We start from the raw sequence: 14689 nt of genomic DNA on the forward strand, positions 1-14689 counted from the left end.
AATAACCATGTAGGAAAATGAACCGAGGGAACCGTGGAATGTGTTTGTATGACATGTGTATCGAATGGTATTAAAGAGTATTTTAAGAGGGAGTGGGCCATAGTTCTATAAGTGAACGCCATTTAAGGATATCGACATAAAGGTGGACCAGGGCTGACTCTAGAATTTGTTTGTACCATATGGGTATCAAATTAAAGGTATTAATGAGTATTTTAAAAGGGAGTAATCCTTAGTTCCATAGGTGGACGCCGTTTCGAGATATCGCCATAAAGGTGGACCAGGGGTGACCCTAGAATTTGTTTGTACGATATGGGTATTAAATTAAAGGTATTAATGAGGGTTTTAAAAGGGAGTGGGCCTTAGTTCTGTGGTGGACGCCTTTTCGAGATATCGCAATAAAGGTGGACCGGGGGTGACTCTAGAATATGTTTGTACGATATGGGTATCAAATGAAAGGTGTTAATGAGTATTATAAAAGGGCGTGGGGCTTAGTTCTATAGGTGGACGCCTTTTCGAGATATCGCCATAAAGGTGGACCAGGAGTGACTCCAGAAAGTGTTTGTACGATATGGGTATCAAATGAAAGGTGTTAATGAGTATTATAAAAGGGCGTGTGGCTTAATTCTATAGGTGGACGCCTTTTCGAGATATCGCCATAAAAGTGGACCAGGGGTGACCCTAGAATTTGTTTGTACGATATGGGTATTAAATTAAAGGTATTAATGAGGGTTTTAAAAGGGAGTGGGCCTTAGTTCTGTGGTGGACGCCTTTTCGAGATATCGCAATAAAGGTGGACCGGGGGTGACTCTAGAATATGTTTGTACGATATGGTTATCAAATGAAAGGTGGACCGGGGGTGACTCTAGAATATGTTTGTACGATATGGTTATCAAATGAAAGGTGTTAATGAGTATTATAAAAGGGCGTGGGGCTTAGTTCTATAGGTCGACGCCTTTTCGAGATATCGCCATAAAGGTGGACCAGGGGTGACTCCAGAAAGTGTTTGTACGATATTGGTATCAAATGAAAGGTGTTAATGAGTATTATAAAAGGGCGTGTGGCTTAGTTCTATAGGTGGACGCCGTTTCGAGATATCTCCATAAAGGTGGACCAGGGGTGACCCTAGAATTTGTTTGTACAATATGGGTAGAAAAAAAGGTGTTAATGAGTATTTTAAAAGGGAATGATCCTTAGTTCCATAGGTGGACGCCGTTTCGAGATATCGCCATAAAAGTGGACCATGGGTTACTCTAGAATGTGTTTGTACGATATTGGTATCAAATTAAAGGTATTAATGAGAGTTTTAAAAGGGAGTTGTGGTAGTTGTATATGTGAAGGCGTTTCCCAGATATCGACCAAAATGTGGACCAGGGTGACCCAGAACATCATCTGTTGGATACCGCTAATTTATTTATATATGTAATACCTGCCAAGATTTCAAGGGTTTTTTATTTCGCCCTGCAGAACTTTTTCATTTTCTTCTACTTAATATGGTAGGTGTCACACCCATTTTACAAAGTTTTTTCTAAAGTTATATTTCGCGTCAATAAACCAATCCAATTACCATGTTTCATGCCTTTTTTCGTATTTGGTATAGAATTATGGCATTTTTTTCATTTTTCGTAATTTTCGATATCGAAAAAGTGGGCGTGGTCATAGTCGGATTTCGTTCATTTTTTATACCAAGATAAAGTGAGTTCAGATAAGTACGTGAACCAAGTTCAGTAAAGATATGTCGATTTTTGCTAAAGTTATCGTGTTAACGGCTGAGCGGAAGGACAGACGGACGACTGTGTATAAAAACTGGGCGTGGCTTCAACCGACTTCGCCCATTTTCACAGAAAACACTTAACGTCATAAAATCTATGCCCATATCAAATTTCAAAAGGATTGGTAGATTTTTGTTCGACTTATGGCATTAAAAGTATCCTAGACAAATTAAATGAAAAAGGGCGGAGCCACGCCCATTTTGAAATTTGCTTTTATTTTTTGGTTTTTTGTTGCACCATATCATTACTGGAGTTGAATGTTGACATAATTTACTTATATACTGTAAAGATATTAAGTTTTTTGTTAAAATTTGACTTTAAAAAAAAACTTTTTTTAAAAGTGGGCGTGGTCCTTTTCCGATTTTGCTAATTTTTATTAAGCGTACATATATAGTAATAGGAGTAACGTTCCTGCCAAATTTCATCATGATATCTTCAACGACTGCCAAATTACAGCTTGCAAAAATTTTAAATTACCTTCTTTTAAAAGTGGGCGGTGCCGCGCCCATTGTCCAAAATTTTACTAATTTTCTATTCTGCGTCATAAGTTCAACCCACCTACCAAGTTTCATCGCCTTATCTGTCTTTGGTAATGAATTATTGCACTTATTCGGTTTTTCGAAATTTTCGATATCGAAAAAGTGTTCGTGGTTATAGTCCGATATCGCTCATTTTAAATAGCGATCTGAGATGAGTGCTAAAAAACCTACATACCAAATTTCATCAAGATACCTCAAAATTTACTCTAGTTATCGTGTTAACGGACGGACGGACGGACATGGTTCAATCAAATTTTTTTTCGATCCTGATGATTTTGATATATGGAACTCTATATCTATCTCGATTCCTTTATACCTGTACAACCAACCGTTATCCAATCAAACTTAATATACTCTGTGAGCTCTGCTCAACTGAGTATAATAAAACAATTCAATTAAATATTTTTATTAAGTTTCAATATCGAAATAACTTACAAAAAAATGGAAAATGATTTAAAAGTGTACACTATTACTTTTTCGTTTATGTTCATAGGTACTATCTCGCAATGAACCCCAAATATAGTCTCCCATCATGTTTTCATTATATTGGCCTTGACAATGTTGTTCGAAGAAGAGCTTAAAAGCTTTGCTTTACTTTTTGGTAAATTTAAATCTCTAATCAAATCATTAAAATCTTCAGTAGTGATGAGTGATGTTTTGGTTGCTCTGGTGTCGGTAAAAACTCCTTGTCGGCATTGTTTTTATAAGTTCTAAGAGACGATCCACTTCTTTGCGATAAGTAGCAGTTTTTAACGTAGTCTTTTGTACTCGCCAGGTTCTTGGTGTTGCAAATTTCATAGAACTTTTCTCACCTCGATACCAACATAAAATAGGAAAGAGAAATCAATATGTTTACTTTATTTTATTTACTATTTAAATAAAATTTGCTTACCTTCCAAATATCTTTTACAATAACTACAAGCAACTTGTGGAGCCTATGCCTTGTATTGATTCCAAACAGGACAGCTAAAAAATGCTTCGTATGCTTCACGGAGGATGAGATATGTATTTAATTCATATTTTATATCTCGAACTTTAATAAATTGCCTTCATATATAACAGAAAGCATCAGCTTCATATTTACACTTTCGCGACGATATTTTAGGTTATTCTAGATTTGTACAAAACATCTCTAGCGCAATGAGTATTGTTACTATAACTATTACGAAAGTAAACTTTATACCGAAAAAGGTATTTTCATTTCGTTTTTGTTTATAATAAAACAGAAAATCATGAAGTAAACTTTAGGACAATTAACAAAATTTTTTTTTGTAGAGTCGTGTAATCAGATAATCAAAAATATCAGAGTTCTTTATATTGAAACGATTTCTGGGGATTTCTGATATTTATGCGCCTTCTGCTAACATTGGAATCGCTAAACTGTTGAATAAATCACTCAAAAATTCAGTATTGTGAACTCGTCTTTATTTAAATTACTTTGGGAGTAGTACTTCACAATTATACTTCAAAACCAATAGCGTGAATCGTTATTACTCAGCTTGCGCTGCTTTTGTACTCTCGGTTTCCTCGTTCACCCATTTCTCCTAAAGTCCAGTAATTTCGCGAACAGTTGTAGCGCATGCTTTCTTAGTTACCAACTATATACATGTATATGTATATCTGTAGTCCACGCCTCCCCCATAGCCATATGCGTGTGTATGGTGAGTAACTACTTCGACTGATGACTACATATTTGTGTGTGTGAGATATCTCTTCGTCGCCTTCTACATAAGAGATGCTGCTTTATTGTTGTTGTGCATTTATTTAGTGCCAATTTAGTGATGCTAATATTCGTCACAATATGGATTAATCTGGCTACAGTAGAAAGTCATAAAATTTAATAGCTATAGTTCTAGCAATAAATACCATTAAATATTATTTTATTACCTCTAGAAAAAGATTTGCATGAAAATTAAAAGATCAAAACCACATTAGGCCCGTTTTCAAATGCTTTCATTTTTTTAAGCATAAATTAAAATAGTTAAACGGGAATAATAAACTAGTGGTTGCGTCAATCTACATATTTATTTATTACTTTGTTTTTTTTTTTATCATTTCCAGATTTAATCGTTTATTAGATTATATACGTAAAAGTCTTGTGAATGTTAAGAAAGCTATACAAGGTCAAATTGCTATGATACCCGAATTAGAACGTACCCATTCATCTATGGTAATTGGGAAACTGCCAGCCGATTGGCTTAAGAAAAGTTATCCATCATTGAAACCACTTGGCAGTTATGTCACGGATTTCCTTGCGCGGTGAGTTTGGTTTTTGTATATTTTTTTTTATACTGATTGCAATAATAAGTTGATTTACTACAAATAAAAAAAAATGGTTAACACTTTTATTTCCCGGTTTTTTGTTATATATGTACACGTGTGTCCATTTTCATTGATGATTTGTATGTTAATGCGGAAATGAAGTTTTTTTATATGTGCTATATCAGTTGGTGGGAGCCAAAAAAAACTTCATCTGTGCGTTTGTTGATGCAGACAAATTTTGATGTATAGGAGTCTGTATATGGCTGTATCGATCTGTTCATGCCGCACAGTGTAACATGTCTATATAAGGAGTGAACAAAAATAGAACTTCTCATAAAATCAATCAAATTTTGAATAGAGGCTTTATATTCATAAACGACGAAAAAATCGAACAAAAAACGCAAGCCTACCTCCAATAGTATTGGAAATTAAAATATAGGTAATATATTAAATGCTTTTCCCTCTTCTGCACCGACGAAACAACACAAAAAATTTAGTAAAATTTCAAATTTAATTTAAAAGCGGCTGCTGAATGGAATATCATCCTGGTATTTCCGTTGGTGCTTCGAAACCCTCGTTTTCAGAAAACTTTTTGCAAACACAAAATTTCAGATTAAGGTCGAAGAATTCTTTCTTCAGAATTTTATTGGTAAACGCTCTGTCACATATTTTTTTTTTTTGTAAACCCATTAAATGAGCACAAGTACATTTTTACATGATTGGGCGCTCTGTAAACAAATGCGTAGATACGGCATATTTGAAAAAATTCTGAGTTATAGCGTATTTTTTTTTTTACCAAGATAAAGTGTTATTCTCAGCTGTCGATATGTGGATTGAAAATTGCCAAACTTCAAAAAGTTGCTGGATATAGTATGATTGGTCTTGTACAGATTTGTAACGATTTACAGCAGCGAACAGAAAATCAGCAGTGGCAATTTTTGTCATATTTATTCGCCAGTTAACTTTTTATTTTCGATGCTTTAAGAAAAAATCCCTGTGGGCTTTGTAACTTAAACTAAGCAAAGTTGTTCCAAAAACGCATTCCGAAGAATTCGAAAAAATTTTACGAAAATTTCGAACTTTTTATTTAAAATTTTTTGAATTCGCATTTCATTACAAATTTATTTTCGAAAGCTGTTTAAGGTATTCTTCCAAAAAGTTTGAAATTTTTTTTTTCATAAAATATCGAAAGTAAAAAATTGTAAATGACGAAATTTAAAAAAAAGCCACTATTTCGTCCAGAACGAAGTTAATGAAAAACAAAAACATAATTCGAAATTTTTGTATAGAAATTCCGGAAAGAATAGGGACAGCCCTAAAGTTAAACTGCGCGCATCGTGGATAACAAGCCAGAAAAAAATTCCGAAATAGTGCAGAAATTATACCGAAAAAGTTGCAAAATTATTTTGAAAATAATTCCCCGAAATGATTACTAAAATAGTTCCAAAATGGCTCGAATATGATGCTAAAGTAATTTTGAAATGTTCGTAATATAGTCCCGAAATGTTGCTGAAACCAATATATCCTTACCCCTAAACGCTCAGCTCCGAAATTATATCGAAATAAGTCCATAAATGAATCAAAAAAAATTTTGAAACTATTCCGAAATGGTCCGTAGTCTCGAAATCACCATTGAACAAGCCGTTAAAGTCCTGTAGTAATTTTCGAATACAATGTGGAAATAGCCCCAAAATTTTCCTAAAATTATCTCAGCCTGGTCACAGAGTTACATCAAAAACAATCCTGAATTAATACATAGAGAAAAAAACAAAGAACCTAAAAAAACTGCCATCAGCGGGGAAAGCATTTCCGGAAACAATGCGGAACAGTGTAGAAACGATACGAAATATGTCGAAAAACGATTGTGCATATATTTTCGAATTAGTGCCAAAATGATTCCTAAAATAGATCCAAAATGGTTCCAATATGATCTAAAAGCAATTTGGAAATATACAGCATATACTACGGAAACGCTTCGTTCGAACTAACACGAAAACTGCATATTTTTCCAAAATCAAATACACGAAATATTTCTAATTGCCTAACAATTATTTACGAAAAGAACCATAGACAGCAACGATATGATTTTTATATAGTCCTTAACAATGTCAAACTAAGTCGCTTATTAATCACAAAAACAGTACTGAAATTATTCCAAATGGTCTCAACGTAGTACTGAAATTATCCGTAAACAGCTCGATATAGTCGAGAAGTGATATCGGAATAAGTTTAGAAAAAGCAATCCTTGAATAGTCTCGAAATAGTCATAAAACGATCACGAGCTAGTCCTGAAATGATCCGAAGGCCAGTCCCGATCTATTTCCAAAGTTACCTCGAAATTACCAACCCAAAACTGTTCCGAAATAATCCCAAAGCATTCATGAAATAGCTACATAAACTAGCCTAAACTAACCTGAAACTGTATCCTCGAAAAGCCCATGAATACAATCAAAAGACGATCACAAAAAGGTCCTCGAATATTCTCGAAAATTATTCCGGACTGATCCGGAGGTAGTCCCGAAATGAACCCGAAATCACAATAGAATTAACTCAGAAACAATCGCGAAATGGTTTCTAAATATTTCATTTGATGTAGAAAAACCTCAATATGGCTAAATCATCTCGCAAATTAAAAATATCTGTTTTAAATAAAAAATTGTATCTGATACTATGTGCACTAAGCACAACAGGGTATAAAAAGTAAGAATTTCAAAGTTTTTTCTAAAAATTACAAAATGGGGCAGTTATATTTCGCCTAAATTATATTAATCATAATGGTTGTGCACATTATGACAACACAAAAAATTTTCGTTTTAAATATCATCACCAATACTAATCTTAGTAAAAAAAATTTGAATAAAATGAATATAATCTACAAAAAATTACGGTAATTTAATTTCAATGCAAAGTGACGAAATTACTTACAAAAAACTTTCGATGTCCTGTCTTGTTATGACATTTCATCATATATATTATGTAAGTGTATTTCTGCGATTCATCTTATTTCTTCCTTTTGCGATTCATTTTCGTCCTACCTTCTGTGCTAGTCGACAAATTCTTTCTAATTCATTTCCTTTTACTTATTTTCGTTTGTTAGATGAGTTCTTATATATTATTTGTTTGTAACAATGTTGTATTATTTGCACATTAAGCTGATTGGATAAAATTTCTTTGGAAGATTTAACAAATATAATACGAGCACTAAAAATATTTATACATATGCAGTACTTACGCAAACAGCTTCGTAAACAAAATCTGTTTCTTTTGTTATATGAAAGTGAAACGCAAATATTTAATACAAATAGGCACTTGGAAATGGTACGACTTATTGCACACAAAAAAGATTTTACTGTATTGTGCTATCGCATTGCTGAAGTAAAAGGAATCAATCATTTACCTAGAGAAAATTTGTCCCCACGGTAGAGCGGGTAGAAGATTCGCGAACTATTCTGAGTACCTTTGCTTAAGATTATATGGGTCTTAAACAGATAAAATACTTGTCGGGTTTTATAATTTTTTTTACATCAGTATGTAAGCGAAAAGTTAGTGTAAGCGCCAGTGTAGTGTTTGGAAGTGTTATGCTATGGGAGGGAATACGGAATGTAAGCGTAAATGTTATCACTACACAGTACCGTAATGTGAGAGCAATATGCGTGATAGAGTGGGTATGAGAGAAACTAGAACGCAAATATGTGTTAATTGAAAATAAAGAATAAAAAATATGTCGATAAAATAAATAGCATAAAGTGAAAGCACAAAGGAAAAGAGGTGAAAGTAAAAAAGATGAAAAGAAGAGGAAGAAGAGGAATGAAAAAGAGGGGAGGGTTGAAACATTCGAAGTTAAAACCGAAGCATACTATGAGGACGCGACCGAGACCGGACGGCGTATTATAAACTGATATTAAAGTGCTAACCGTTTGCTATAGACGAGCCATCGCTTTGTTATTGACGAGATATGGGAACGCTACTCATCCCATAGGTGTAGTATCGACAAAGTATCGATTTGTTATGATGGCATAATCTTGCTACTGATAACAAAATATAGCTCAAATGTTTAGCGACAATTTATCTGTTTGAAGTCGAAAACAAAAATATGTGTGCGGCGCGATAACCTCCGAAAAGATTTTAGGACGAGCTTCTATTCCAATTTGCGTTATGGCCCTTTTTTAATTTTTTCTGAAAATTGGCGGTAGGGGACCAGTTTGTTTTATGCCGACTCCGAAGGGCATCTGCAAGGCAGAGATGAGTTTTCACTGAGAAGCTTTTCGTTACGCTCGAAGTGTCTGCCAAACACTGCCCAGGGGCGACTCCGCTTAGAAAAATGTTCTTCTAATTGAAAAAACTTGTTTCTAAAATTTAGTGTTGCTTTGCCGGGGGCATGAACCCAGGATTAATAGTGCAGTAGGCGGTAGTGGTAGTTTTTGACTTTTTCTCGAAAAGTTATCGAAACTTTATCATAAACCATCGCTTTATTATCAAAAAGTATCACATATTTATTGCAGCATTACCAACTCATTATCGACCAGTTGTCGATTTGTTATCAAAAAGTTGTCGATTTATTCCCGAGTCAGTTTCGAAAAGAAAGGTTTTTCTAAGCAGGGTTACCCACAGTGATTTGGCAAATATTCCAAGTGTTTTCTGCCATGAAAAGCTTTTCAGTGAAACTTAGTTGCCTTGCAAATGCCGTTCGGAGTCGGCATAAAACATGTAGGTCCAACCCCAACGATTTGTAGGCAAAATTAAAAAGGAGCACGACACGAATTGGAAGAGAAGCTCGGCCTTAACTCTATTCATAGGTATATGGCGCCTTGGTTTTATTTTTTTATATGAATTTATTAACGTGTTTTCGATTATTTATTGAAAATTTATGGACATAACTAATATCAAAAATTTGATTTTCTATGGAAGTTTTGGATTTTTTATCCAAAAGTTATCGATTTTTAAAAAACTCCCTGCAACGATATAGGTGATAGTCACGTTAAGAACCAGTTTCCGTCTACAGGTTTAATGGCTACCTCCAACTGAAGCCAATCAGATGGTAGCCACAATTGTATCAATAGACTATAGCAAAGGTAATGACTATTATAGAACCACCTTCATACAATTGAATCAGTTAAGAACGCGTTCGAAAGAAACGCCAAGGGAAACAATTACTATTCCATAGAACATCACAATGTTAAAGATATCAGTTGAAAGCATTGCAAAGGATGAGAAGCCGAAGAAAAGCTTTTTTCCCAATACCCCGAAATGATCTGTTTTTGGTAATTCTACCTCTGGTGAGGGTTATAACGTTTTCTTTTCTGGCCAAAGTGTTACGCTTTTTGTACGCCGCGCAAGGGTTGTTGTTATGTTCTAAAAAACAGGCAACGCCTTTACGGGGTATTTCGTTCTCTTGTGAAAATTATTGCCTGCTCGCAACGCAAAAGCGTTACAATTTGACCCTGTATAAAATGGCGGTGTGGCAATGCAACTCTGTGAAACTCTCAATTCACTCTTAAGTTCCACATAAACTCTGTTAATATGAGTGAATATGGTGAGTTGAAATGTTCTTGGTTTGCACTATAAATGTTGAACATTTTTTGAGTTAGGAGTAACTCTATTAAGGCTTTACCATTTACTTAGGCAACAATTTATTTCAGAAAAGAAAACGCTAATAACTTTAACCTCTGGGCGAGCTCCAGTAATTTATTAACATTAGTTTTTATACTTACGTCTATGCGTTTACTTGGAACTCACTCCTTTTTATTAATTTATTTTTTTTTTTGTCCATGCAAATACAGTCGAAATAATTTTTCCATTGCAAGTTGGTTAACTGACATCTAATTTAAAATTTATATGTCATTGTTTTATTTTTAAGTAGTTTTGTATTTCATTCTAATGTCATTTTGAGCTCTAAAGTCGTTTTCATATAGTTTTTTGTCTGCTAAACCCGTTGCAGCCATTTTAAGTATAATGCTCGTATCAAGAAAATACGTAAAACACCTCATGGAACTAGGGGGTGGGGTGAGTGGTGGATGTGGGATGGCCTAAAAGGTTAAATGTGGTTATATTAATCGTTACCGAGATAGTCGGGCTAGAACCTTAATGGTGCTTTGTTACCGGAATATACCGGATCTATATCCGGCAAAGGACCATCAACACCAATAACACTCCCCAAAACCTACGGGGAGTGTCTTTATCGTTAATACAACAACAACGTAAAACTTTGAAGTGAAAACATAAGCAGAGTTCAAAAGGACTAAGAAGGAATCATAGTGCTTCTGAATACCAAGAAATGACATATCAGTTTGAAAATCGGATGTCATAGAAATATGATATATTACAAGTAACGCACTTTGTTTGACTCAAAACTAACAAATTATATGGAAACATATCTATACGACCTGAAAAGACGGTTACCAATCACTATCCGAAACATTAATTTTTTATCACTTGCTACAAACATACACGTGAAACTAATACAAGCGTGTTAAAAACCATTTCGACTGTATTTGCAAGGATAACCGGGACCTTCTTAACATCTTCTCCTTAATTTTGAAATCAATTTAGTTCTTTTTAACTTCATTTCGAATTCCAATATTTTCTTACAGATTGGAATTCTTTCAACGTTGGATAGATGAAGGTGAGCCAAAAGTTTATTGGCTATCGGGATTTTATTTTACACAATCTTTTATTACTGGCGTCTTACAAAATTATTCACGTAAAAATACTCTACAAATTGATATGGTCGAAATTAGATTTGAAGTGACCAAATATGAAACGAGTGTTACTAATGCGCCAAGTTTTGGCGCTTACATTCGGGTAAGTTGCTTTGGAGATCTTTTAATATTTTTTGAAAATTTTAATTTAATTACCAAATATACCATTCACAATTCTTATACATATGTATGTATGTTTATATGCCAAAAATTTCCTACATATAAATAAACATTTTTTTATACATACAACATGTCTGTACACTCGAAACTCTTTACATAAAAAAGGAGCAGCAGTCCATCAACAATGAAACAAAGTTTTTCGATGTAAGATTAATCATTCTTTATGGCATAAATCTTTAAAGAGCCCTGCACCACTAATTTTTTTAATTGAAAATATAACTTAATAACAACTCTTCCGAAGGGCATCAACTTCGTAGTTTGCTAAAATTCAAAAGGAGCCAAGGGAGGGGCTTTAGTCGAGTTTCAAATATGCAAACAAATCAATTATTCGATAGGTTTGCGGCATTGCGAAACAATATCCGTAAAGACTACCCCCATCCTTTGCACTCTCTTTAGCTTAGAGTTTTTGTGATAACAACACCTATAAACGTTCCGCTGTGAGCTGCATCAAGACGTGATAATACCTTTATAAGGAACTTGAAAATTACAATTGGCGACTTAAGCACCAGGAAGGGATCTTTGGTCCCACGGTCTAAAAATTCATCTATAGACAGAATATAACATCTGCCAGGCTTCAGCAACCGTGGATGTCTTCTTATCGAAGAATACGGAACCAAATCGTTTATTTCGTTATAGACGGGCTAGCATAGTTGCACGAAAATGTGTGCAGTAACCCAAAACCCATCCGATCTGATCCACTCGACAATCACTGAGACCAATATTTGACCCGACGATGTAATCAAGTAGTGGGAACACATTTCTCTTTTACAACGTACCTTCGCTTAGGATACCATTGGTTTTCAGCGAGCGCGGAAAAAGGACTTCACTCTGGAAAGTTTATCTAGAAGCACGAAACTTAAGTTAGAACGGTCTGAGTGCAAGGAGCTACAAGTGCTGACAAATTGAAATGATTCCCACAAATTTTACCAGATAACAAGTGATTTCCATATCGTTGCAGACTTCTTAAGGGATGATAGTGAAGGCCTGTTAACCAGCATTCCCAGTAAGCTTAAGTTGCGTAAGGAACACTTGGTAATAAGATAGTGAGGGATATGATGATCCCAATACCCGAAAAAATAAGATGGTGACAGATAACAACGGAACATCCATAAAGCTTTTTGAACACTGAGACCAAAATATATACAAAAAAATTATGCGAGTCGATTCTATTATCGCGAATCATGTTCAGGACATACCCCAAGTCCTAATTATCTGGTCAATAAGCCATACTGATGGGGTCCAAAATTATAATGAATCAAAAGCAGCTGAGGTGAACGGAGAAAAGGCGAAGTTTTTGAAATCAAGTCATTCTTAAGGGAATAAATTCGAAACTGTGGTACGTTTATCTAGGAACCAATATAATCCGATGTATGGCTTGGCATCCAAAAACGATGTCGAGAGCAAGTAGAATGGTCTTAGAAGTATTTGAGAGAAAAATTCTGTGTAATATTTATAGCCTGGTGACTATGAATACATGTGCGGTAGTACCTTTCTTTGGCTAGATTATGTTAAACCAGAGAAAGTAGATGCATCGGCTCAGAAATTCGTCATACTATGGCACTCATATTTGCAAGCAGTAGGAGAATTTTTCTGGGATAGGTGGAAGACTGAAACTTCCTTTCGGCATCAGGTATTGCGAAATGGAGAGAGTGGCGAGACTTGTTCCGCCAAATTCTACTAAGTAGTTACGTTAAAATTAATTATGATCCAGTTCCTGGATGGAGACATTGATGGATATATATTAAAGACGTTCCGGGATAATTTTAAATTTGTTATTGTGAAGCTCTTTTTAGAATTTTATGCTGCGAGATAACTCCACATATTAAGTCCTTTGCTGCTTCTTAGTTTAAGTGTTCTTACTCGCCTCTAGGGAAGTTGCACTCTTAGCATTATATCACCAACTTACTTCTCATTCTAGTTCAACCAAATAAACCATTTAAAATATTTATATATCTATGCATCAGACTGGGTCGATTTATTAACCGATATCGCACCATCGATTTTTCGATAGGATTTGGGCTCAGGAAAACAAGATCCGCTACGCATACCCAAAAAAATAATTTTTGTGCCTGCGAAAAAAACGGTGAAAAGTCAATTTTTCGACCAAAACACTCCCCAAAACCAAAAAAAATATATTTTTTTTGTTAAAAAAACTGTTATCGCCACCGTTTTATTTTTTGGGTTTTGGGGAGTGTTTTGGTCGAAAAATTTACCCTTTCGCATTTTTTTTTCGCAGGCTCGAAAATTTTTTTTTTGGGTATGCGTAGTGGAACTTTTTTTCCTGAGCCCAAAACCTATTGAAAATCGATGGCGAGATATCGGTTAACTTACGTCCATACAAATCGACCCAGTTTACTATGCATAATAATAATGTTTAATTTAATAATTTGGGAAAAATTTAATATTTAATGTTTGTGCATAATAATGTTTAATATATTTCTTTGTCCCAACAGGGTCTGTTTATCGAAGGCGCACGCTATAATCGTCAAACTCAAGAACTGGATGAGTCTTATTCGAAAATATTATTCGATACGTTGCCAGTAATGTTTTTCCGTCCCGCCTTGAAGGAAAGCCAAGACCGCCCAGCCGGAAAGGACGATGCCAAAGTTCGTGTATTCTATGATTGTCCCGTCTACAAGACAAGCGAAAGACGTGGTGTTCTCTCAACAACTGGACATTCTACAAATTTTGTGATGTATATGCAACTAAATTGCAGTCGAACGCCAATGCATTGGATTAATCGTGGAACTGCATCGCTTTGTCAATTGGATGATTAAATTGAGATTTATGTATGATTTGTGGGCCTTTTTATTAATTATACATTTTTAGTCGCTGAATCAATTGTTTATATATTTTTGTACGTGTTTGTTAATGTTTTTTTTTTTTTCTAAATTGTATGGTATATTTGATGCGCATCTTTTTAATTCAATAAAATTTAACTTAATCTTCATTTACTGAATGTATTTTCTTTCTTAAATAAATTAATTTCATGTGATCAAAGAAATAATCAAATATTTTTCGGTAATGAAGAACATACATTTAGTATTTGAATGTCGGTATGATCTGCTTTTGTATGTATGTTTATAAATACTATTATTATAGACAATGATGTATGTATGTATATCAAAGCAGCTGATGACGATCAAAACCGGCGCCAATCGCTTAAGTTGTTAAGCGTTTTCATCGTTGTTATATAATGATTATACACTCGAATGACAGCGAATAAGCATTAAACAAACAA

At 34.5% G+C, this 14689-nt stretch overlaps 1 protein-coding gene across 1 annotated transcript in view; it reads left to right on the top strand.

The window, feature by feature from the left end:
- The window catches only part of Dnah3 (dynein heavy chain 3, axonemal), a 457577-nt gene extending 443225 nt beyond the window's left edge, over positions 1-14352 (top strand). Inside the window, exons 63-65 of the mRNA XM_067756774.1 lie at positions 4370-4567; positions 11161-11371; positions 13902-14352. Of these exons, the coding sequence (XP_067612875.1) occupies positions 4370-4567; positions 11161-11371; positions 13902-14225 (733 nt within the window). The 3' untranslated portion in view covers positions 14226-14352. The remainder of the gene's footprint in view (positions 1-4369; positions 4568-11160; positions 11372-13901) is intronic.
- Positions 14353-14689: the final 337 nt, after the last annotated feature.

The sequence above is a fragment of the Eurosta solidaginis genome, chromosome 5 (genome assembly GCF_040869045.1).
Source record: "Eurosta solidaginis isolate ZX-2024a chromosome 5, ASM4086904v1, whole genome shotgun sequence".
Lineage (NCBI taxonomy): Eukaryota > Metazoa > Arthropoda > Insecta > Diptera > Tephritidae > Eurosta > Eurosta solidaginis.